The 25,705-nt window shown below is 41.6% G+C and overlaps 2 protein-coding genes across 4 annotated transcripts in view; both read left to right on the top strand.

Moving 5' to 3' along the window:
* The window catches only part of LOC134028049 (nuclear receptor ROR-alpha A-like), a 105,953-nt gene extending 94,284 nt beyond the window's left edge, over nucleotides 1–11,669 (top strand). For all 3 annotated transcript variants that reach the window (XM_062471365.1, XM_062471367.1, XM_062471366.1), the window contains 8 exons: nucleotides 765–906; nucleotides 2,056–2,547; nucleotides 3,655–3,776; nucleotides 3,899–4,031; nucleotides 4,680–4,787; nucleotides 5,284–5,394; nucleotides 5,655–5,767; nucleotides 6,186–11,669. In XM_062471365.1, coding sequence (XP_062327349.1) covers nucleotides 765–906; nucleotides 2,056–2,547; nucleotides 3,655–3,776; nucleotides 3,899–4,031; nucleotides 4,680–4,787; nucleotides 5,284–5,394; nucleotides 5,655–5,767; nucleotides 6,186–6,350 — 1,386 coding nt within the window. In that variant the 3' untranslated portion in view covers nucleotides 6,351–11,669. The remainder of the gene's footprint in view (nucleotides 1–764; nucleotides 907–2,055; nucleotides 2,548–3,654; nucleotides 3,777–3,898; nucleotides 4,032–4,679; nucleotides 4,788–5,283; nucleotides 5,395–5,654; nucleotides 5,768–6,185) is intronic.
* Nucleotides 11,670–17,820: 6,151 nt separating this feature from the next.
* LOC134027997 (annexin A2-A-like) lies at nucleotides 17,821–23,176 on the top strand. The gene is made up of 12 exons (XM_062471294.1): nucleotides 17,821–17,972; nucleotides 18,498–18,591; nucleotides 18,946–19,040; nucleotides 19,174–19,287; nucleotides 19,783–19,873; nucleotides 19,993–20,072; nucleotides 20,171–20,230; nucleotides 20,619–20,712; nucleotides 21,016–21,111; nucleotides 21,877–21,935; nucleotides 22,409–22,531; nucleotides 22,778–23,176. The coding sequence occupies exons 1-12, from the start codon at nucleotides 17,862–17,864 to the stop codon at nucleotides 22,835–22,837; spliced, it is 1,077 nt and encodes a 358-aa protein (XP_062327278.1). The 5' UTR covers nucleotides 17,821–17,861; the 3' UTR covers nucleotides 22,838–23,176.
* The last annotated feature ends 2,529 nt before the right edge of the window (nucleotides 23,177–25,705 follow it).

The following is a 25,705-nucleotide window of genomic DNA, read 5'->3' as shown; positions in this document are numbered from 1 at the left end:
CACACCGTTGACACCAAATATCCTGTTTATATTGAGTGTGATATTTCAGACGCCACTGTTTGCCACCACTGCACTAGATTTACCATTCCATCACACTGCCTTGCTTGTCTTACAATGCTAAGACTCCCCTCAATGAAGCAGTTTTCTCTGTCTGACCATAGGCCCTTAGTCAAACAAATGTGAAAGATTTCACTCATTACCGCTAATTAGAATCAGGGAGCCATTTAATGTTTAGGGGGTTCAGCAACACGATTCTCGACTATAAATCACACCATTTTGTTGAAAGGATTCAGCTTGTCAACGATAATAGCTGCTTAGAGGGTGTGTCATTGAGACAGCTGTTAGCTTTTCACTGGTGATTAAACATCAAATGAACAGCTTATTAAGAGATACATGTGCAGTAAGGCATGTCTCTGTCCTAATATGGTCATATGGAATTTCTAGATATAAGCATTTTGTTGGTACGAGATTCATTATTTGTGCATCTGATTTCATAACTCTGTTTGCCATCTCGTCGTCAGTTCTATGAGAGCAGTGAGGGGTAGCTAATGAATTGTCGCGATGAACTCCTTTGATGTTTCTCAATGAGAGGGTCCCCAGTGTGGGGTGATTCCGAACAACCATTTCTCATTTGAACCATTGCTTCTCCTCCATTCCTCCGCTTCCTTTCGTTTGCACTTTCTTTTGAGACATGTTAAATCAATTCAAAATGTGATTTTGCTCTGTCTCTTCTGTCCTTCCACCCCCCTCTCCCCTCCACCCAGGGCTTCTTCAGGAGGAGTCAGCAGAGTAATGCTGCCTACTCATGCCCGCGCCAGAAGAACTGTCTCATCGACCGCACCAGCCGCAACCGCTGCCAGCACTGCCGGCTGCAGAAATGCCTAGCGGTGGGCATGTCCCGAGATGGTACGTAGAGTAAGGAGCACAGAGGGTGGATAGGGGAACCCGAGGGAAGGGAGTGTTTGGGGAGGTTTTGAGGGAGGGCAGTTTTGGTGTGATACAGAGGTACCCGAGTTGAGTGTTAGATGGACTGTGAAGCCTTCTTCCTAGCAAATTTGTAGCACACATGAAAGACATATAGTTAGTACTTGCCTGCCCGTGCAATGTTTGGGTCATCAGTGGTGTAGCAACTCTCGCTGAATACTAATCCCAGATCTTACTCTACCTCTATTATACTTTGTGCAAGTGGTAGTTTCAGTTACGGTGGGTGAATGTGTGTGAGATTGTTCTGGAAGGGTCTGTGACAGGGGCCCACCCACAGAGAGACAGGCTGTGGAGTTCACAGGGCACAGAGACTCACAGCAGTCTCTAATCAGGCCAGGCCTTACGAATTCCCTTCAGCTGTCTTCCTCTCTCTCACATCCCACACTGTATGCAACGTACTGTACACACAAACACAAACACACACATGAGGTGTAAAGGCCCTACCACTTCTAAATCTATTCATGTGGCTTTCTTATCAGTTTTCCCCGCCCCTCTCTCCATCCCCTCTCTCCTTACCTGTCTTCCACCACTACCATGACTCTACCTCTCTCATGCTGTAGTGCAACCTGTCCTTCACACTCAGCTATTAGAGTACTCGTCCCTTTTTGGAAAAGAGCAGTTGTCTTACCGGATGACTAATTTATATGACATATGTGCTGACTAAGCGCACAACAGCAGTCAGCAGGGTGTATGGGTCCACCTGTCCCTGGGGTACAGACAATGCCTCCTGACACATGACACACCGGTCTCACGACACACACCTTGATGTTGTCCAAACAGGTTGCAGGCTGATGATGGTGAGCATGCAACCTCATGCTCATATCTGAGATCAACTTGTGCTGTAGAATTAGAGGGTTCCCACAATCATGGCAAACCCTGTAAGAGTCAGGAAGTATTCAGATGGTGATTTTCTGGCCTGGAATTTCTTGGAACTTAATACAATCCGATCCAGATTTTGGAAATGAAAATATATTTTAAAGTCATTTTAGGTCTGCTGCATTGTGATCATATTATGTTTAAACTAACTGTCAGTGTACCAATCCACCCCCCCCCCCCCCCCTCCATCCACAGCGGTCAAGTTTGGCCGCATGTCCAAGAAGCAGCGCGACAGCCTGTACGCCGAAGTCCAGAAGCACCGCCTCCAACAGCAGCAGCAGCAGCAGAGGGACAGCCACAGTGGTGGGCCCCACCTCCACACCAGCCACCCCCACCTCCACAGCCAAGCGCCGGGGGAGGCCGAGCCCCTCACCCCCCCCTACGGCCTCACGTCCTCCACGGGCCTCACCGAGCTCCATGATGAGCTGGGGGGCTACATGGACGAGCAACACACCCCCGAGGGGAGCTCTTCCCTGGGCTCGTCCAAGGGCGACTCTGGCGGGGGCGGAGGAGGAGGCGTGGGCGGGTTCTACCTGGACATCCAGCCCTCCCCGGACCAGTCGGGGCTGGACATCAACGGGATCAAGCCCGAGCCCATCTGTGATTACGGCTCGGCCAACGGCTTCTTCCCTTACTGCTCCTTCACAAACGGAGAGACTTCTCCTACCGTGTCCATGGCTGAGCTTGGTGAGTGTGTGTTTGTTTGTGTGTGTGTGTGGGGGGGAGTGTTAGTGGAAGGATAGGGAAGGGGGGGATTGAGATGAAGGTAGAAGAGGTATAACGATGGTGAGGACAGCAGCTTGCATGAGAGGGAAGAAAGAGAAGAGATGAGGCGAGGAAAAAGGAGGTGTAGCGAGGATAAGAGAGGGGTGGAGGGGGATGGGAGAGAGCTACGATCTAAGAGAGGTGCAGTCGAGAGAGAAGAACAGAGAGGCATGCAGCACAACCATGGGGGCAAAACCAGACACCAAAGGTGGTTTAAAATAGCAGGAGGTTGAAAACTCATCTTCGGAGCTCATTAAAACGTGCGTGTGGTAATTAGTTGTCTGTTAATTAGGGCCAATTGGGATCCAGAGGGGCACGCGTTAGGGGAAATCAATTTTTTTGCTTCCCAAGAGTTTTACAGAATCTTTTCTCTTTTCTTTTTTTGGACAAAATCATTTATCACAATGGTATGCTTTTCCCCCTCCCCGTTAGCAAATGCGTATATCCTTTGTTAAAACATTTGTTTGTCTCATTCAAATATATTGTTGTATCAGGTATTATTATTTTACCAACAGCAGTTGATAAGAGCTGTATATCAACTACTGCCAGCAATGTCAAGCACAGTCTTTGTTGTCTTGTTTGTTGTAGCTTTAATGCACTAGACATGTGCATTGGGAGCTGTGTGGGAGCTGTGTGGGAGAGCTGTGTGGGAGAGCTGTGTGTGGGAGCTGTGTGGGAGCTGTGTGGGAGAGCTGTGTGTGGGAGCTGTGTGGGAGCTGTGTGGGAGCTGTGGGGGAGCTGTGTGTGGGAGCTGTGTGGGAGCTGTGTGGGAGCTGTGTGTGGGAGCTGTGTGGGGGAGCTGTGTGGGAGCTGTGTGGGAGCTGTGTGGGAGCTGTGTGGGAGCTGTGTGGGAGATGTGTGCGGGAGCTGTGCGGGAGCTGTGTGGGAGCTGTGTGTGGGAGCTGTGTGTGGGAGCTGTGTGGGAGCTGTGTGTGGGCTGTGTGTGGGCTGTGTGTGGGAGCTGTGTGGGAGCTGTGTGGGAGCTGTGTGTTCCAGCATGTTTATACTGGGTGTTGTGTTGCGTTACAGAACACCTGTCCCAGAACATCTCCAAGTCCCACATGGAGACGTGTCAGTACCTGAGAGAGGAGCTGCAGCAGATGACCTGGCAGGCCTTCCTGCAGGAGGAGATGGAGAACTACCAGAGCAAGGTACTGGATGCTAGGCTACTCTGTATAGCTACAGGAATATACTCTGATATGAACTGTATAGTAGGGCTTCCTTTATCTCGTTGTTCTTTCATTGATCTTGTCCTTGTTGTTGTTGACGACAGTCCCGCGAGGTCATGTGGCAGCTGTGTGCCATCAAGATCACGGAGGCCATCCAGTACGTGGTGGAGTTCGCCAAGCGCATCGACGGCTTCATGGAGCTCTGCCAGAACGATCAGATTGTGCTGCTGAAAGCAGGTAACACACTCTGTCACACGTCACTAACACTTTATCCTGATGTGACAAGGGTAGTATCTGCAGGAACAGGGTGTGACAAGGGTAGTATCTGCAGGAACAGGGTTTTAACACATCATGTGTCGTAAGCACAGCAGAAGAATATATGGCATACAGTAGATATCCCAAATTAGTTTGTATATTATATAGTATATTAGTATAATTTGTGTATACTATTTCCAGTTAGTTACACAGGAAGCACTATAGTAGTGGCTTCGGTGCTACAGTATGTTAACCACAGAGGGTCCCAGTCAGATCATAGCCTCAAGGCTTATGTAGCATATTTATTAAACTGCAGCTATTTACTGTCTAGTCTGCACCAAAGAACCCAACCCTGTCATAGACATTAGACTCAGATGTGTACTATACATGTTTGTCTTAGATTTAGTTGTCTTGGTAAGGGATGCACATAACGACAATCAGAAAACGTCAAAATAGACTAATTTAGCTTAAGTACAGATATTCAGGATCATGTTACATCTCACCACCCACTTAAATGCAGTTACTCTGACTTCAAGCACACACACTCACGTGTGCGAGCACACACACACACACACACACGTACCAGATAACAAACGACAAATAGTGACTTGTGTTATTTCTCTCTGGCAGGTTCATTAGAGGTGGTGTTTGTCAGAATGTGCCGTGCCTTCGACTCACAGAACAACACCGTCTACTTTGACGGGAAGTACGCAGGGCCAGATGTCTTCAAAGCATTAGGTGAGTCATACTACTAGACCCTGTCTTAGGGTGTGTGTGCTGCACTTGTGTGTTTGTGTGTGTCTAATTAGCCCAGACATCATTCAAAGAAAAAAAGAAATGAGGAGAGGGTGGCCTCTAGGACAAGACAGTACAAGGTTTGTTCAAGTCAAATCAAATTAAACTGGCTACGCACTTCTCAACAAGCATCTTAAATTAAATGCGCATCCCATAAATGGTAACTATCCCTTTCATGATGCCTTGTAATGTACGTACCTCAGCAAGTCTTAACATCATTGATTTAATAAAAGACGAAGACATGACCTCTTCCCTGACTCACTCTGACCACAAGTCCACAGAGACATAATTACACTGATTGAACTGTACTCTTAAATCAGGCATTGTCTCCACAGCTAGCTACCATGCCCCTGTCACTTCTGCCCGAGCTCTTAAGATAGCAGATATGCTGACCCCCCCGTCTGCTCCTCTGCTGTGCTGCATGTGGCTGTGTTGACAGGTTGTGACGATTTGATCAGCTCCGTCTTTGAGTTTGCCAAGAACATGTGCGCGATGCACCTCTCCGAGCACGAGATCGCCTTGTTCTCCGCATTCGTTTTGATGTCGGCAGGTAGGCCCGTCTCCCAGCATGCATTCTGTTTCAGTCACGTTGGTAGACATGAGATATTGTAATGCACGTACACATTTTGAACACAAACCCTCACACCTACACACACACACACACACACACACATGCACGCATAAACACACATGCATACACACATACACGTGCGCACACGCAGTCAATAATAGGGTGTGTATGCTGTCAAGGAGATCCATGTTGAAAGACATGCTGTGCTGACAGCAGTCTTCTTGATGTTGTGTGTGTAGATCGGTCATGGCTCCAAGAGAAAGTCAAGGTGGAGAAGCTTCAACAGGAGATTCAATTGGCACTTCAACACGTCCTTCAAAAGAACAACAGAGAAGACGGTATACTCACAAAGGTAAACACAAGCCATTTGTACACACACACGCATGCACGCATGCATACACACGCGCACACACACACTCTGGGAACTAAATTGTGGGTTGGTCCCAGCATCTTCTCTGATCAAAAGGAAATGTGGGCTTGCCAGCTCTGCAATCTGAATCCCCAATGACCTTTCTGTTTTCTATTCTCTCACCCTCCCTCCCTCTTTCATTGTCTCTCTGTCTCACTGTCACTTTAACTTTTCTCACTCTCACCCTTTCTCACTCACTCTCACTCACTCTCTCTCTCTCTCTCTCTCTCTCTCTCTCTCTCTCTCTCTCTCTCTCTCTCTCTCTCTCTCTCTCTCTCTCTCTGTCTTTCTATCTTCCTCCCGCTATCTTTCTTCCTCTCCCTCTCTATCTTCCTCTCTTTTTCTCTATCCCTCTCCACAGTTAATATGTAAAGTGTCCACCTTGCGGGCCCTGTGCAGCCGGCACACAGAGAAGCTCACAGCGTTCAAGGCGACGTACCCGGACATTGTGCGAGCTCACTTCCCCCCCTTATACAAGGAGCTGTTCGGCTCAGACTTTGAACAGGCCATGCCCCTGGACGGCTAGCCGGTGAAACACATGCTGTGCTGCGCGGTGGTGTTTTACCATACCGGACCGTACTTTAACGGACAGAACATGGTTTAAAGAGAGAGAGACACTGATGGTGACCCAGAGCTTTTTTTGAACAGCTGGCTCGCTGCTGAAAAAAATGGAGGGATGGTTTTTACTCATCTGTTTGAGTTGTGTTCATCTTTCTTCACCTCTACCTTGCTTTGCCCCATCCTGGTGGATGAGTTGGATAGGTTGGAAAGGATAAAGGAGGAGGGGACGCAAGTCGCGCACACACACACACACACACACACACACACACACACACAGTACATATATTCTGTTAGATCGAACCTAGCCCACTTGCATCTGTGTATTGTTCATTTTACGATTTTAATAGCTTATAACTGCAGATTGAGAAAATATAAGTGAATGTCACTTGAAAATCCAACTGGGTTCTTCTTGTTAGTTTCTTAGTAGATTTTTTTCAAGCTATTTGGGTTTTTAATTGCCAACTCTCCAATTAGGCAATACATGAGAAAAGAAAATGAGTGATAAGATAAAGCTACAGTCTGAAGATGTGACCCAAACCTAAGGCACTTATAGACAGATTAATAAGACTTAATTTTGTGTGGTTGGTTGTTGTGGGTTAGGGTCAGTTCAAACCTTTTCTTTTTGTTTAATTTGATCATCAGTCTGTACAGAACACAGTTTATTGGTTGCTGATTCACAGCTGTAGACGATGCAGATTCCCTCAGAATAGCTACTCCTGGACCAGCCGTCCACTCGGGGTCTCTGTAGGGATCTGGGCATACATCAATACTCATCACCTTTAGACCACCTGCTATGAAACCCCTCACCGCAAGAGTGGAAATTAGAGAAAATCTAGCTCACCAACCTCAATACCAGGAATCCATTCCTTTCAGTAACTATGTCCTATGTCCTACAGGGTATCTTGCCCATAAGTACAAACTATAAATACAAAATGAGTCAATGTAATGAAATAATAATGTTTTAGAATCTATTTTGAAGAACTTGTATTATAGCGGTTGTGCACTTATTGCAGAATTTTACCAGGCACTTTTGGACCTGTCTTTAATTTATGAAGAATTGTGTATAACTTGGGTTTTTGAAGTGTTGCATGTTCAACATCAAACACAGATGTATCAGACAAATGTGTCCTTCTATGCTGGAATCATGAAGTGAATTAGCAAGTTTAAATAAGCAATATTGTTACGATCATGTAGACTCTCCCATCAACACCTAATATTTTCTTTCAAATTATTTTTGTTCACGTTTTACCTTGATTTTATAAATCTACCTCTCATTGCCTAACCAATTCAATCAGTGTCACTGCACACACTGCACTAAAACACAACAATACAATTTAATCAGCCTAGGCCTGCATTTTCCTGATACATCTATATACCCATAGATACAAAATGTTGCTAGACCTACTGAAGTTTCTGGCGAATAAGCGTCAAGATCTATCAAATCATTGCATGCATTGGCTATCCATCAGCTCCACCTCGTGGTCAACAAGAAAACAGTACGATTGAGTCTAACTCTTCTCATCAGATTCTTTCATATCCATACAGATCAATTCGATCTCTTTAAGATTCATCCCCATAAAACCCATCCTTTCTTCTACCTTTTGTGTCTCACCCTTTAATATATAAGTAACATTTGTGTATTTCCATCTTTACAGTCTCAACAGTCACCATATTCAGTTTTTGAAAAGGCACCAAAGCACTGGTCTGTGGTCAGCTCTGGGAGGTTTATCTGTCAGGCTTGAATAAAGTAGGGGTAGGGCTCAAGAAATACCAGATTTGCTCTAACAGAAAAAACATAAATAAAAGGGACCCTTAGACCCAGAGAGAACAATAGAAAACAAGTGGTGGTGTGCTTGCCATGGTGACTCTTACTGTTTCCCCAGTTTCTCACATAACACTGGTCATTTCATGGATTAAAACACAAAATGGAGGGAGGAGTGACAAAAACCGAAGCCTTGTCTGGTGGTGAAAGTCTTTTAAGTTGATTTCCCCTCAGAAGAGGCAAAACCAACAACTTCTAAGCACTTGGCATTTATCTGCAACCAAGTGCTATGGATGTGTTGGTTTGAAGGAAGGTTCATCAGATGAGGAGCTCACATTTTATCCATGTAGCTGATTGTTTGATGTTATTTTTTGAGGACAGGGTTTTACACAAATTATGTATGTATGTATGTATGTATGTATGTATGTATGTATGTATGTATGTATGTATGGGTGTATGGGTGTATGGGTGTATGGGTGTGTGTATGGGTGTGTGTATGCTTGAGGACATTCCAGAACATACAGAAGCAGTGGTTGGAGTAGCTGCGCTTTGCCTGAACTGTGTTTTTGTATATTTGTATTTTTTTGCACAGCAAGGTCATTCCTCCATTGCGCAATACAACCATGCAATTTGATACTATCCCTCAGGGAACATTTAAGCTGTGTACACCATTTTAGGTTGATTTCCACATTTTACATTTGGTTGAGAACAGTCTACTTAATATGCAGAACCCATGTAGCTTTAAAAAATAGAGAACAGTAAAGAACAGGTTCCAATCCGTATTGGATTCAGCATATTGTCCTAATTTATTTGTAGGTATGAAGTCATCAAAACCTTGGAGGCCCAAAACCAATTAAATTATACTTTTTCACCGCCACATTTTCCACAATGCATTTAGTAAAGCAGATAACTACATCGGGTTAAATTGTATATTCACTAATAATAATAATAATAATAATAATAATAATGGATCCCAAAGGCTTCATCAAATTTCAAAGAAAGCTAAACTTGCACTATGATACCACAACCGTGGATTATTTGATTAAAATAAAAAGAAATACACTAACTCAGGGAGAATTTGAAGTTTAAGTTTAAGTAAGTAAGAAGTTCAGTATTAAGAGCTTGGCCCAATGTCTAGCAATGTACTGAAGACCAGAAGGGTGTCTTAATCTTATCTGCATGCTGACTTACTGACTAATACTATACAGTGTATTCTGTAGTCTGTGCCAAGTTGCCGCATTCTGGGGTTGATTTCTAGAGATCAATAACAAATGCTAGGAAAGTAATTGAGGCACTTAAGATCCAAAGGTGGATCCAAAGTATTTCACAGTATAAAATAGCAATTGACCCAGGGTTGCATAGAAGATATGCAAATAGATAACAGTATTAGTCAAAGAATGAGACATAGTGTGCACAATATCACGTCCTTGCATCAGTTATTGACAATATCAAGCAATAATGGCTGGTAACAAATCAATAGATGTTCATATTACTCCTTTGTTTGACTGGAGGTTTCTGAAGTTCTGATATAGTTGGTCTCTTGAGTTACACCTGTTCCTCTAGGTGACTGCAGTGTGTGTGCTTGTTTGTGTGTGTGTGTGTGTGTGTGTGTTTGTGCGTACTTGCCTGTATACCGTATGAGAAGCTTACATTTCCCTCCTCTGTTGACATAGAGATCCAGACAAGGCTTGTATTCAGGACCGCTTGGTTAAATAGAAGAAGACCGTCTGTCTTTCCTCCTAACTTTCTTTTGTTTCCCTCTCCATTACACTTCTATCTTGATGACAACTTTCTCAAGTTTCAAAGCACATAAATGAAAGAGCATTTTTATTTCACAAATAAAGAAAGTAACTTAGCCATAACAGAATGTCAAGCAATAATGCAAATCTACCTTTTTCTCTCTTTTTTGTATAGTTAAATTGCATGTCTGTGCAAATTTTTATTTATCACATTTAAATTGTATTTTTTATTCTTGTCCTTATTTTGAACTCAGTGTTTGCTTCATGTACGGTATATTGATTGGTTCTGTTCTGAGAACTATGAACATGAGCAGGATGTACATACACAGTACATCACCCTCCTCTTCATCTCCACTATTATTTGAACTCACTTATGTAAGTAGCTTTATATATTGTCTATAGGCAAAATGAAGATACTGCTATAGATGCCTACTCCGTACAAACATGTATCTGTTGATTAAATGCACCATGGTGTGCTCTATCTGTTCTGATATACAGTACTGCTCTCTTTTAGATTTAGTTTAGTTAGAGAGTGCAGTATACATTTTATTTCTTGGATGTGTGGTGCTAGGTTACTTTTGTCAGCAGGCCCTTGAGATGTTGAGACTACGCCACCCTGTTTGTTTATTTGATTTCACAGAGTATCTACACATTATTATTGTTAATATGAGTAATTATGATGAGTAATGATCATAGTACAATGCCTACCATACCCAGCATGCACCTGTATCAGTGTGCTTGTCCTGGGGGAGACAATTTCTTTTCTTTGTTCGTTTAAGTTTGTTAAAAGGCAATAGCTTTGGATTTTTATACAGAACCTACAGCACCGGAGTTTCAATATAAAAAAAGAAAAAAAAGATATGTGTTTGTTTTGGGCTTAAAAAGCCGTAATTGGTTGTGATGTTTTTGAACTTTTGTCAGATGTGATTGTGAAACCTTTTGGTGCGACCCGAGGCTCATGATGTGGCCCATGTCAACCAGCATGGTGTTAATATCAAGCTTAAATTTACACAGAACACAGAATATTCCATTGCATTTGGAGGGAGTGTCGACAGTGTTTTTGAAAACGGTTCATTGTGGATTCCACACAAAAGAAAATGTATCGGAATTCAATGATACTTACAAAATGTTTTTCTGAATTTTATAGGGACATCTTGAAAATGTATAACAAGAAGTTCAATTTGAGTTCATTCTGGTTGACATTTAACTTGCTTTAGTGCTCAGTTTTTAATGCCAGAAAAAGGATGATATAATATAATAAAGGAATGGACAATCTATTTCATGTTTTATTTTGTAAGATTAATTCAATGTGTGTCTTTGTTCTTTTACGATAATAAGTCCTCATAAGTTGGTGGAAAAAGGCACAAGCAACTCTGTTAAATGAACAACCTGTGATTTTAAATGAAGATCCAGTTCAGTGGTTTGGTCACATATAAATTTCATATATTTGCAACTGATTTTGAAATGATGACATTGGGACGTACCTTTTTACCCAGCTCTTTTGAACTCTTATCACTTTAGTTGTCTTCGCGAGAACAACTCTGTCCGTCACCTCATTCATTCAAGTATTTTGATTTATTTTGTAAATACAACTGTAAAGAAAATAAGAACATTTTAATGTTGTCTTTTAAATACTTTTCATTCTAATATGATTATTGTTATATTGTACTTAGAAACTGTACCTTTTAATATGACCTTCATCAAAGGTGCATTGGACACATCGATTTTTGATGTGTATAATGTATTGTTATCCCATAATAAAATGACAGCTTGTAAAAAAGAAGCTAGCAATCAGCACTGCACCCCGGGTTATGATTTGAGTCTGCTGTCATTGTTTCAGGTTCCTTGTGTTCTGTGGCTTCCAAAAGTATTCAAAACCGCTTCACTTTCTGCGTTTTGTACTGAATTTACACTTAACAACAATCAACTTACACTTATTTGACATTTTAGAAACATATAAAATACAAAGAACTTGCAAGATCATATTTTCAGTATTCAGAGCCCTTTGCTGTGACATTCCAAACTGAGCTCAGTGTATTGTGATGTAGGATTCTGCATCGATGTAGGAAAGCTGATAAGAAAGGATCGTGTGCAAGAGCACAGTGTCCAGCAGAGGGTGTGAAAGAGAATAAAAGCTTATTGAGTGACAATTTCCACACAAGTTGGATTGAATCCTGCTAGGCCTCAGTACCCCTCTACACAGTTATACAGTTTATTTTTCAAGGTTTTGATGCTGGGACATGTTTCTTTATTTGAATCTACACGTCTTAATTTATATCCATAAAGTTTATTTTGCAGACTACAGACTGAATATACCAAAGTTCACTAAAAACAGGCCAAGCAGTTGCAAACATCCATCTCAATATGGGTGTGTATTATACACTATTACATTGAAGTTCATACTATATCTGTCCAAACCTGTGGAAGGTTGTGGAGTTTATAGTTCTAAATATTTCTTCCACCCATCACTTCATTTTTGTCAAGACAATGGAGACTGTCCTGTCCTGTGAGTTTGGTCCGTGGTCTACTGCCCGTAAACTTTGGTTCGGCCTTCGAGCCACCGCCCCTCCCTCACTACACCCACAACCTTGGCCCCATCTTCCCTACGTTGCGCACCCGACCCTGCTGCCCCCCCCCCCTTCCCCTCCCTCTCTCCAATCCAAGCTGCTTCTGCGTGACTCACCCCTGCTCTGTGACTCTCTAACACTTTGTTTGCCACGTTGCCATATCGACAACAGGGAGTGGGAGACTGATAAAAGACCTTTAGATCTCCCTCGCACATAAATACAAGTGTAGAACTACATGGGTTGTTTTATCTTACGTGGAGACATTCTGTAAGATGCATGTGGCTATGTAGGGGGTAACAACCAACCAAAACTATCCCCCTATGTTTGAAGGAAGAGGGGTCAACTGAACAGTGTATTAACAGTAACCAAAGTATGCCTATACCAATGGGAATTGCAGTTATTTGACTTTATGGGTTAAATCAGAGCAAGAATGGTCAAAGGAAGGTTATATTAAATAGATATTTACTAACATTGCAAATGAACGAAATCAATTAGAAGGCAAACACGTTACAAAATAAAGGCTTTAAATCTTACCTACTCTACCATGATTATTGTAAATCAGAGAGAGAAACATATGACTAGCAATGCAACAGTAAGTTACACAATGAGGTGTGAGACCCATCAAGTAGAGACTCCTTCCAGAAACTCCATATTTTAGCATATGAGAAATGGGGGCATGGTGACACCCAGCCTTACAGCTACTTTGTTTCACACATTGGATTGCTTTTAAAAATGTTCAGTGCATCTCTGGAAAGACATAATGTGATTGTTTTACACAGAACCCTGGCAACACCCTGGCCAATGTTGTGTCCCACCCTATACTCTCAACACAAGTCTTTGTTCTGACATGTTCATTTGTTCTTACACAGCGTTTCTAGTCCTGGAAACAGGCATGTGCTGTTATCAGGTTTATCACCTTCTCAGACACTGAAGCTAACGGACACTTATGAGAGGCTTTCCTTGTTTTAAATTCCTTCTAAATCTTTCTCTTACTGTTGTGAGTGGGGCAGAGAGGGTGAGTGATTAGAAATGGGATATTTACAATACAAACAGATTTTTAGCATGGCATAAAAGCTACAGTACAGTGACAGTCATGCTAATGCATATTTAAGATGTTATATTCATTAGTGGGGGACACTCCTTGGTTTAGGGTTAACGGTAACGGTAGGAAAGCTGGGATACTATGGAGACAGAGATAGATAAAGGGTTCTTGCCTCATAGTTTGTTACACTGAGTTGAGGAACTGCACAGAGGTTCAGTTCTCATATCTCTGATGTGTTAGCTCACCATGGAAACGCTGCTGTCCAAGACACTTAAGGGTGTGGTGCAATGATATTATTCTCCTAACCCCTACGACCCCCCCTAACACCCCTCCTTTCCCTTGAACAGATCCTCCCTTGGCGTAGAGAATCCCTTGTCTTCACTCCACACTCCCAGCATACTTCTCACATACCAATGGATTGCAACATGAGAAGCAAACCTCTTTAGCTATCTTGAAATGGTACAGAAAATGTGTTTTAAAGTTCAAAGCACATAGAGCCATGATGCTGATAAAATACCTTAGATAGACCTTGTATGCATGTTAAAAGTAATTTAACACGTGTGTAAGTTATTTTATATGATGTCGAAAACTGTGCCTCACCTGTAGGTTGATGTGGTTTATACCATTTCAAACCAACCATCCAACTAACTATTATCAAGTCATCATTTTGCAAAACAGATTAATACTTACCTTTTATCAAAAGTGACGTCTGACCGGATTTGAACCTAGTATGTCTTGATCTGAGATATACACATTCCCCAATTAACACAAATTATTTTGATCAAGTACTCACCAGCTCTGTTTGCTTTTGATTGCTATGGCAACGTATTAGCTTGTTTAACTATTAGAGTTTTTAACTATTGAATATCTATGTATGCTTCTATCAATATTTCCTAAAGTTTGTCTCATTTACTTTCAGACTTGAACCACATTGGCTTTATGTCACAACATGTCACATGTCATAGACTAATGAAACCCCATAGATGACTCAAAACCCCAATGACTATCCATTGACAATATTATATGTGGCAATGTGCTTTGAGATGACGTGACCCTGTTATTGTATCTGGTCTTGTGACATGAAAAGGGTGAGTTAGAATGAGTGGCAAGCCTGTGCACAGTTATGATGTCGTCACTATGGGACCTCTGAGGGTGATGGGATGTTTCAGCTATATCATGAACTCAGTTACCCAGGCAAGCTTCAACTTGATACATTTCCTCAGCTTCACCAGCATCATCGCCAGCAGGTAGTTACAAGGTGTAACAGTTTAATTGAATAGAAGCACATGCTTTTTGGGAATAGACACAGCATTGAACATCAGCATCACAATCATTTGGATTTTCTTCATTACAAAACATAACTTGCAAATGCCAGATCATAAAGGGATTAGGGAAATAGAACAACATATAACAAGATGTACCCTATTTGCTGCCATGGTCTCGTAGCACTATCCCTTTTAGAGAGAGGTCCATTGCAGAACTCAGTGGAAGAAATTGAGATCATGTGAGATCACGAGGAGCTCTGGGCTGTGCTGTGAGAGACTGCAGCCTCAACAACCAAACAGCTGAGATATTATCTTAGCAATGTTAGCATAAACCCTATATGACTGTGATGGCAGCAGAGATATTACATTTACATTTAGTCATTTAGCAGACGCTCTTATCCAGAGCGACTTACAGTAAGTACAGGGACATTCCCCCCGAGGCAAGTAGGGTGAAGTGCCTTGCCCAAGGACACAACGTTATTTGATGCGGCCGGGAATCGAACCAACAACCATCTGATTAATAGCCCGATTCCCTAACTGCTCAGCCATCTGACCTCCCTATATTAGCTTAGCAATGTTAGCATAAACCCTATATGACTTTGATGGCAGCAGAGATATTAGCTTAGCAATGTTAGCATAAACCCTAAATGACTGTGATGGCAGCAGAGATATTAGCTTAGCAATGTTAGCATAAACCCTATATGACTGTGATGGCAGAATTTTTTGGGTGAGGCTAATAGAGGTGTGGTGAGTTGGGAATAGGCCCCGGTTAGATCACTGGAGGAGTGTTTCCTGTGAATTCCTCAGGTGAGGATGGAGATATGGTTGTGTTGGACCGGCCAGGACCGCAGGACACTTGGTCAAGTCGAATCTATGATCGGTGATAAGATTCACTTATAAAATGAATTATGACTCAGTGTTTCTTGGGTACTAATACAATAGAAAAGTTCCCTGTAACAGCAAAAGAGACATGAACCTGGTACTATACTTACTGGCAACTAACATTTCCTATCCCCAAACTGACCTTACACACTAAATACTGAGACCATACCAACAAACTCTAGGCTTCAGGACTCTCTACCCTACAGTCCCAGTTACACCCCAGCCTCACTACCCTAGTCCTTTGACCATGTGAATGATGGGCAAAGTCTGACGGGCATCGTGCCAACCAATGCCACTCACACTCTTAACCCGGAGAAAAAGAGCTTTTCCTTTTTAATTATGCCGTTAAAGTGAATGAGTTGTCAAGTCTGACATGCTTTATTGGGCTTTAACGTACCTTTTAGCAAATGAGGTGCTCAGCCACGACAACTGCGGGGGCGTGAAGAGTGTGTCGTGGCCTGCAGATGATTGAGTGAAGGTTGTTTGGGGGTTGCCCGCTTGTTTGCACTGGCATCCATTGAATTACAACGCCATCCTTTCAGCCTGTCCCACAAACAGCGGATTCAAATAAATTATTAAAAACAAATAGGACGGGAGGTGTGAAGGATGTGGAACTGCATTACCCCAAATGCATTGGGAAACCTCTTTTTCAATTACAGGTGCCTGTCATAGACAGGGGCATTAAACAAAGACGGGAAGGATTACCTAATATTTATCCTGGAGCGTGAGTAATAGGAAGTGTGTTATGAATCATAGTTTAGGCGAGTTCAGTGAAAAGCAGTCTGAAGAGAACAGAGACTAGTTTATCGATCCTGACGAGGGTATTTGAGTCATGTCAAAAATGCTGAGGCTTCAGTTAAAATGCCTTTCAATTGGGTCTGGAATGAGCTATGCCATACTTCATGTAGAATGACATCTCTCACTGGGGCATCACATTTTAAACCATGCTATCCAAATTGAATCAGAAAAACATAGCTGTTTTTAGAGGTGTATTGCTTGTTTCAACATTGTGAGATGAAGGATGAGACAGATGTTTGGACATGGGTTTTCTGAGAGTGGTGTGTTATGATCATATGACAGTAAAACAGGAAGTTTCCAGAAAATGTATGGCATACAACTGCACTGAAGAAAAATTCAGGGCAGTTACCGCTGCACAGAGTCTGGTTCTCTAACAGGAAGTTGGGTCGAGGGTGGAGAGAATAGAGACAGGGGAGGAGTATGTGCCATGGGGCAGGAGTTGGACCCATGCTCAGTGAGTCATATCATTCCAGCCTGCCTCTGGTATTTAAACACTACACCCTTTACCGTCTCCATAACGGGAACTACAGCAACCACAGTGCTGCAACAGTGAGGTTCTGTCTGAAGTCCTTCCAGTAAGGTAAGTCTGCCTTTCGACCTGCTATGTCGACCTTTCTCTGTCCTTCTACTGAAGCCCTTTCACTCCAAAGGCCCCTTTGTGTGAGTTGAGACAGTTTTATGTGTTGATATGTGTGTTAGAGAGAAAGAGAAAGTAGTAAGAGAGAGATTATTAGATATTGAGAGAATTAATTGATACATTTTCTTATTGGAAACAGCAAGCCTTTTTTTTGCATAGTGAGCATCATTTACCACATCAGAAATGTTTTATTTAAATGTGATTTGATTAGTTTATTCAAATAGTATTTAAATTTGATTTGATTAGTCTCACATTGTGTGATTGATTTCCCACACCCCCACATTTGGTAGCCTGTTTTGTGCGGAATTGAATAGGTAGGTAAATATTTCACAAGCTAGAACAGGGTCTTTGCTCTGACATTCTTTGCAGATAGGCAATGGTTTCATAGAAGTGTTGCTGGGTGTGTCAGAGCAAAGTTTACCCTGGAAACACACACCTATCATTTACTGCACACTGTGTCATTAGGACTCAGACTGTAGGATCCCCAATGCTATCACAGTCATTATCATCATTACAGATATAACCATGAGGCAATTATAAAGTTTCAATTATCTTACACAATACTTAGATGTATACATTGATTGCCTCAAGTCTGTGTGCTAATAGTTGTTTATGCTGAATTATGGTTGTACTATAACTGAGAACTAGAATTGAAGGCCTTTGGTGGTGACTGCAGGAGCAGGACATGTGAGTCATACGTTAGGATCTTTGTGACTGGTTGCTAAGTGATGGTTTAATAATATTTTTGCTAAAGACCACCTCCTCCCGTTTATGGTTTCCTTTTATGGTTTCCTTTTTAACTTTAAACATGTCAACTACTTATCTTTTGCAGAAATCATTAAAAATGTCATTGGTCTCAGAATTCTTGGGACAGCTCACGCTGAATTTTGGCGGGGTGAGTAAAGCTCCAGCACAACTAATACGAAAATAAACAGTCACCACTTACATTTCGGAGAGTTATTTATGATTGCAATACGATTATGATTAATGGATGCATTAATGAGGCCAACCCATTGAGGTCAATCAAAATCCCTTCTCTTATCTCAGCTGTGCTTTTTCGTATCCAGACCAATCCAATGTATAGTTCATAATTAATTTCAAGTCTGGAGTCTGTTGGCTGAGCGGTGAGGGAATCGGGCTAGTAATCCGAAGGTTGCCAGTTCGATTCCTGGTCATGCCAACTGACGTTGTGTCCTTGGGCAAGGCACTTCACCCTACTTGCCTCGGGGGAATGTCCCTGTACTTACTGTAAGTCGCTCTGGATAAGAGCGTCTGCTAAATGACTAAATGTTAAAAAAAATGTAAATGTAACATCATAAAAGAACCCATGGAGCTGTATGACATCCACTGTACAGTACATATCAACAAGCAAATGGGACCCATTGTGGGATGTGTGCTAATGTAACATGGTCCCATGTAGGAGAGTGAGCCCAAATTCCCCACTGTGGTGCCAGTAGCAGACTTCGACCCAGCCAAGGATGCTACACGGATTGAAACAGCCATCAAAACTAAGGGTGAGAAATATACATCAGTTGAAAGCCTGCAGTTTTAGAAAGATTGTTCAGAATGTGCAAATGAATAGAAACCTTACTGAATTGGAATGACTCCAAGCTGGTGTATTTGTGTTTGGAACGTTCCACGGAACAGTACTGTGTGGGTAAAGTTGGGAACACTGAGTCACTGACCAACTACAAAGGAGTTTTCTTTCTGACCACGCCTAGAAACATCTGCCATTATGTCTACCAACCAATTTGCTGGAACAATTTGGATAGTTATTTTGCAAATCACACATAATGGTTGTCCGGGTAAAAAAAGAATTGTACTCTAACATGACCCATGTAAATACATTTTTGTTGATGTCTTAAAAGGTGTTGATGAGCAGACCATCATAGACATCTTGACAAGACGTAGCTACTCCCAGAGGAGAGAAATCGCCTTTGAGTATGAAAAGAGAGCAAAGAAGGTGAGGAAAACCTGACTTTCGCACTTAGACCACATCATTTAGACTCTGTTAAAAGAAGATGTGCTCAACACAAGAAAATGAAGATTTGTGTATCATAAGTTGTGTTTGATCCATTTGTCTATTTCTTTTGCAGGACATGATAACAGCCCTGAAGGGTGCCCTCTCTGGCTCCCTGGAGCATGTGGTTCTGGGCCTGATGAAGAGTACTGCTCAGTATGATGCCACAGAGCTCAAAGGTTCTATGAAGGTAATAAGGAGGAAGGAGAACCCTTGTCAGTTTCCACACGCAGCTTAAATGTTTAAACAATCAATAGTACAAACAAACAATAACAAAACCATTTTTGGCTGTTGATGGTAGATTGTTAGTCTAATTACTCTAATACCCTAATAATGTTAAACATTGTCTAGTCTTCTTAACACACACTTACACAAACACACACACCTTCACATACACCAAGGATTAAACCGCATTGAATGATATGCTATTGAGAGGTTCTATTGCATATAAAGGGAGGAACAATGAGGGGAAGTCTCTCTGCTTGTTTAAGACTCGCCCATGTTGAATTTCTTACCAAATCTTCAAGCAACATTACATGAAGCTAAGAGAGATTTTCAGACATTGCTTCCCTCTTGTGGCCTAAATTAATTACCTCTACAGACTCAAGTTACGCAGTAGTAGCAGTTGGAGCTTTTCTATGCTGTTCTGTTGCACTGCCTAACACCAAATATTTCATCCATCCAGGGTTTGGGAACTGATGAAGAGACCCTGATTGAGATAGTCTGCTCACGGAGCAACGACGAACTGATGGACATCAAAAGTGTTTACAAGGAGTGTAAGTTCATCCCCTTTTCTCCAGTGAGGCTAATGTGTGGACCTTTCAAATGATGAGGAAGGTTATCACATTGTTACATTTGTTTGCTTTCACATTAATCTCACTCTGCATATGTACAGTGTTCAAGAAGGAGCTAGAGAAGGAGGTCTCTGGTGACACCTCAGGGGATTTTGCAAAGCTGCTTCTGGCTCTCGTACAGGTAAAACCACATAGCTTTGAACTCAACAGAACAACAAGAAATGTGTCTGTTTGAGCGCTGGGTGTTAACTTGTCTTTCAAATTTCCGTCCTTCGATAGACCAAGAGAGATGAGCCAACAAACATTGTGGACTATGAAAAGATTGATCAGGATTCAAGAGTAAGTTCAAATGTGCATAGTAAGCTTGGATTGTCTGCTGCCAAACTTCCGCAGGATAAACACAATTGGTTTATCGTTAAAACTTATAAACACAACTTTCAACCATTTCAAATATTTTATTAGTCACTTTATATTAGGAAACCTGTCAATTGAAAATACACATTTAGCTTACCCACGACAGAAATAAGCTTTCTAAGCAAACCTTTTTCTTATGGAAAATGTTGTAAAACATGGGACCAACACTTTACATGTTGCATATATTTGTGTTCAGTATTTTATATTGTCCCAACATGCTTTGACAACTTATTTTAGTTGAACTTGTTGACCTCATTGAATCTCAGTTTGTGAGGTGTACAGGGGTCATTGATGAGCTGTTTTGTCCATGCAGGCTCTATACGAAGCAGGTGTGAAGAGGAAGGGGACTGACGTGGCCACCTGGATCTCTATCATGTCAGAGAGAAGTGTGCCCCACCTACAGAAAGGTACCATGCAATACATTGGAGTAGATCTTGCTGCTAGTATTTCTCATTCCATTATTGTGATAGCAATTTAGAGTGTTAGAATTGAGGAGGGGGTGTCCCAGACACCCATTAAGAGTTAGGGGACCCCCATAAGAGACTAAATGTCATACTTTGTGGGTACACTTACCTTGGGGACCCCTGAAGACTTTGACAAAATTCAAACACTGGTGGGGTCAACACTCCATCCTAAATCTGCCCAGTCACATGTGTGACCTTGCTTGAAGGTTTCAGAACATGAGTTACAAGTTCTGTTCTCTTTGGTAGTCTTCGATAGGTACAAGAGCTACAGTCCCTACGATATGAAGGAAAGCATCAGGAAGGAAGTGAAGGGAGATCTGGAGAAGTCCTTCCTCACTCTGGGTAATGATCTACCATCGAATCCCCTGTACATACTTGTCTGTCAATCTACCTATTCTACGTCTACATCACCTCTTCCTACTTCCTGAATGATCCACCCTCCTGCATGTCTGGTTAATTTTTTTTTTTTTAAGGATTAGATGATCAAACTTTAGTCTACGGAAACATATTCTTTATTCAACACTCAACATTTGTACACTCTTGATGTTAATTGACTACGAATACTCGCATTCGTACGTTCCTTGAATTCCTCTCAGACTTGTTTTATAGATAGCCACAGGCGGAATCAACTGCTTATAAATAGTGGATGAGTCTCCTCCTGTCTGTGTGGCAGACTGTTTGTGTCAGTCAGGCTCCTCTTCCGCCGTTTACCTACCTCGCTGCCTCTCCCTCCAGTATCTTAACAGTATTACATCTGGCAGAGTAGAATTATTCGTAAACCCAGGAGGGAGACCCCCCAACCCTTTTCTTCTTTTCCATTTTCCTCTCTCTCCCCTATCCTCCTCTCTTCTCCATTCCCACACACACTTTCCTATCCATCATGTGACCTGTAAATGCTTTTTTTATGTACTGTGATTGAATGTTGTTTGTTGTTTGAAAGACATTTTATTTCAAGATATTCCTCAAAGTAAAATGGATAAAAGCCTTAAATCTTGAGGCTGCTCAACGAACAAGGAAACCTTAATTTTATACGAGAGAAAGTCCTTGTGAGTATACAAAAAAGAGGAATGCAGCTTAACTAATTATGTTGTTCTCTTACTGTTGCAGTTGAGTGCTTTGAAAACAAGCAGTTGTACTTCGCTAACAGACTCAGCGAAGCTATGAAGGTAAGGTTGGTTGAGGGGCAGTTCTATGGGCGTATGTGAAGCCCTCTGTGACATTGCTTGTAAAAAGGGCTATACAAATACATTTTGATTTGATTTGAATTTGTCGCAGTATCCTGATAAGGTTTTTTCACTATCATCCATGGAAACACAGCTTTAACAAATGACTCCCGCCTTGGAAATGATACTGAGAATCAAAGATCAATCTCTCAGGAGAAGCATCCCAGAGAAACATTCCCTCCGACTTTGACAAATTGATTCATTGATTGCATCATGTATTATATACAGGAAAATAAACACATGCAGTTCCTCTTAGATCCAAGATGTTCGGAAATATCAATCATGAAAATAATCTGTTATCATAGGAGTGATCACCTCTGCAGAGACGCTTAACAGCAGTACATGGCTGCGAGAGCCATGCAGAATATGCTGATCCACGATACTAAAAGTGTGCTGTTTATTTGGGTCGTCAACAGAGCAAAGGGGCCAAGGAGAAGGTGGTGACCAGAATCATGGTGTCTCGCTGCGAGGTGGATCTCATGAAGATCCGCACTGAGTTTAAGAAGACGCATGGGAAGTCCCTCTACCAGACCATCGCTGTGAGTGCTTCACCCATCTGTCTGTCTGCATGTTTTTTTCTGTCTGTATGTATGTATGTATGTATGTATGTATGTATGTATGTATGTATGTCTACCAGTCTGTCTGTTGCTGTTCTAGTCTGTCTGTCTGTAATGTGACTACATTTAAGTACCATATGCCTCTCTAATTTGAATATAATGGTCAATCAGGCTGACTAACACAATGTGTCTGATCTCGAATGACACCCTCCTTTCATTCCCCACCAGGAGCACACTAAAGGAGACTATCAGAAGGCCCTGCTGAGTCTGTGTGGAGGGGATGACTAAAAACTACACTCCCCATCTCCATACCTTGTCCCAGAGGTATGATGATGCCCTGGTCTCATTGGAGGAAGGTCTCTAGTGATACAAACAATGAAGACAGCACTGTAATGATCATTAGGTTTCAAGCAAGTGCTTGTTCAACTCTTGTCCGAATTGACTACAGTATTAGAGGTCCTGATTTTTCAAAGATGTCGTCCCTTTTTTCTGTGAAGACAAGATGATCCCTGGGATACCAACTGAAGAATACATTATTAATGTTTAAAACCATTATTCACTCATAGTACGTTTTGTATCTAGGACCGTATTGTTTTACTTTAAAAGTAAAAGCTCACATTTCAAGTACATTTTGCCTGGTCTTTTTCTCTTCATACATCCACTAGAGTGCGCTAGAGCAGTACAATGCATTAGTTCCTGATTCAACCCACTGCAAATGAAGTGTTTATTACAAGCACACATTTCTTAAGTTAAAAATAAAATCTTCACTTTACCTTCTTATTAAAAAAAGAATAGAAATTACCAATAAAATCCTACATCTGTTGTCAGCCAACATTCCTTTACCTGAATGAAACAAACATCATTCAAGTATGTAATTTGCTGTGAATTCCCACTTTGAACATCAATGTTAAGTGCTTCAAAGTTAAAACTTCACCAGCAAATATTGATTTATAATTGTCCAGCAATAGTCCTGGACAATCACAACACCACAACAGTCCTGTAGTTATGTTATATGTTTAGGCCTATGTGTCCATTAACTTTGTGAATTCACAAATCATGATTAATTCCTCTGGAAATCAGATCAAATAAATGTTTTATGTCTTCACTATTCTCTGTAATTTCCAGTGAAGAGGCTTATTTAGATTTTTTTAATCGTTAGTGTGTTTTGCTTTGTTTGTTTGGTGCTAATTTTTTAATTAAAAATGTTAATTTAACCTCCAGCAACAATAATTTGCATACTACGGTAGCAAAACAGCTTCTATATACTTCCCCTGTTTAGTTTGGGGTCTCCTAGGATCAAAGATTCGTTATCGTGTTGACAAGGCACTTCCTCCCAAGAATAAAAGAGGGGAAAGAGAGAAAGTGGGAGTGAGGGGGAAGCAAAACTACAGACAAGCTATTGAACACAAGGAATAAGTGGGTCTGTGATTAATTAAACAGACTGCAAACTACAATATCATAACACAAAGACAAGAGAAGAAAAGAAAGCAATGGAAGAGATAAGGAGAAAAAGGAATGAACAGAGAGACTAAGACAGGTGGTAGCAAGATAGAGTGGGGGATAGACATTGACAGAGAGAGGGATGAAAAGAGAGAGGGACACATCACAGGATGTAGAAATATCAGTCACCTTTCAATTATCTAATGATTTCTCTCAGGTCCGTCTTAATCCCATCACCAATGCTTTACAAATTGCTTAGCCAATTAATAGGAGCCTCACAGAGCCAATGCAGTCACTAATGCTGCAATCACCCCTCTGCTCATTATAAACATTGGGAAGAGAGTGCTAGCTAACTGCTACTAACATTAGTACAGTTCTGGAATCTGGAATCCAGACAGACAGAAAGAACAGGAATAGCTCACGTTTCCCTCTCTTTAAAATGACCCTGATATGTGGGTACCACTGCTATTAGAGGTGATAGAAGCCCTCATGGTTTGTTATTGTATTAACCCCTTAAAGGTTGATCCGGTTACAAAGCCTTTCAAAAACAGAATAAAAAATCTCCCTGCACGTAACAAGCCTTTAAATTTATTATCATTAAGTAATAATATTGATGAGAACATTACCCCATTGTGCCGGTTTATGTTTATTAGCCATAAAAAATAAGATATGGGGTAAAGGGAGGGAAAAGGGTATTTTGTAAAGCAAGGGGTGAGATTTACATCCTGGTGGCTTGACAGATTAATCTTTGGATCATAAAGACACGAGTGGTATCCATATTTCTCCTCCCCCTCCTCGTCCCTCTTCCTTCAGTTGTAGCCTATACAGTAGACAAGTGCAGTGCTTTCTACATTTCCCTATTTAGTCATGTGGGTAGCTAGCTAGCCAACATCAGATTATAGCGAGGTAGCTAACACTAAGTGGTGGATATTAAGCTAACCCACGTTTAATTACCTCTCAGTGGCCTCCTCATACAACAGGAAACCCATCCTTGACAGGAAACCCATCCTTGACTAACTTAATTCATTTACTAAATTCACTGATCTACTGAAAATAAATTATCCTCTTTATATTGTCTTGCTGTTAGTTATCTAGTCTAGGCTAAAAACGGGTCTGGGTTCAGCACTGATTACAAACTGTCACAAGATCAGACATGGAGACTGATCTGGACTCAAATACAAACTGACACAAGGTCAAATGTAAAAACTGGTCTTGGCTCAGCTTTGATCATCAGATCTGGACTCAGATTTAATTATTAACTACGTCATATATGAAACCTATAGGCCTAGAGACCTTTTCAATTTGGTGTCATTTTCAGATTGATAATATCAGGTTGACAAATCCAGCTGTAAATGGGCCTATGTAGAATACGTCTAACGTATGGTTGACTGAAAAATGACTTTATATTCTGCATCTTTACCACAGCTAAACGTTTCATAGTTCCATTATCAGACATTCCATCTGAAGATATAGAAGGATAGGCTATTGGTTCACTACCTATTGTTAGAGCAAAGGCATACCCCGCTAGCAGTCTGTCCTAGTTCCAGTACACTGGGCAGGGCTGGAAGCAGGCCGGCTGTCTGGAAAGGCCCTGGGCGAGGTGTGCCTCTCTAAGAAGCTTCTAAAATTAAAATTTGAAAAGGCCCAGCTGTTGAGCTGCAGTCAAAGGAGGAGCGTTAGCATCTCGGACCCAGTCACATGAGTAGTTTTTAGCTA

This window comes from Osmerus eperlanus, chromosome 10 (genome assembly GCF_963692335.1).
Source record: "Osmerus eperlanus chromosome 10, fOsmEpe2.1, whole genome shotgun sequence".
Lineage (NCBI taxonomy): Eukaryota > Metazoa > Chordata > Actinopteri > Osmeriformes > Osmeridae > Osmerus > Osmerus eperlanus.
The sequence above is the reverse complement of the archived record's forward strand: the minus strand, read 5'-3'. Positions and strand labels throughout refer to the sequence as shown.

What these genes read in the sequence shown, in the direction of transcription:
- LOC134027997 (XM_062471294.1), top strand. Translation starts at nt 17,862, where the DNA reads ATGGTTTCCTTTTTAACTTTAAACATGTCAACTACTTATCTTTTGCAG. An exon ending in AGATTGATCAGGATTCAAGA is followed by an intron (nt 20,231 to 20,618) that starts GTAAGTTCAAAT and finishes TTGTCCATGCAG; the next exon opens with GCTCTATACGAAGCAGGTGT. An exon ending in GAAGTCCTTCCTCACTCTGG is followed by an intron (nt 21,112 to 21,876) that starts GTAATGATCTAC and finishes TTACTGTTGCAG; the next exon opens with TTGAGTGCTTTGAAAACAAG.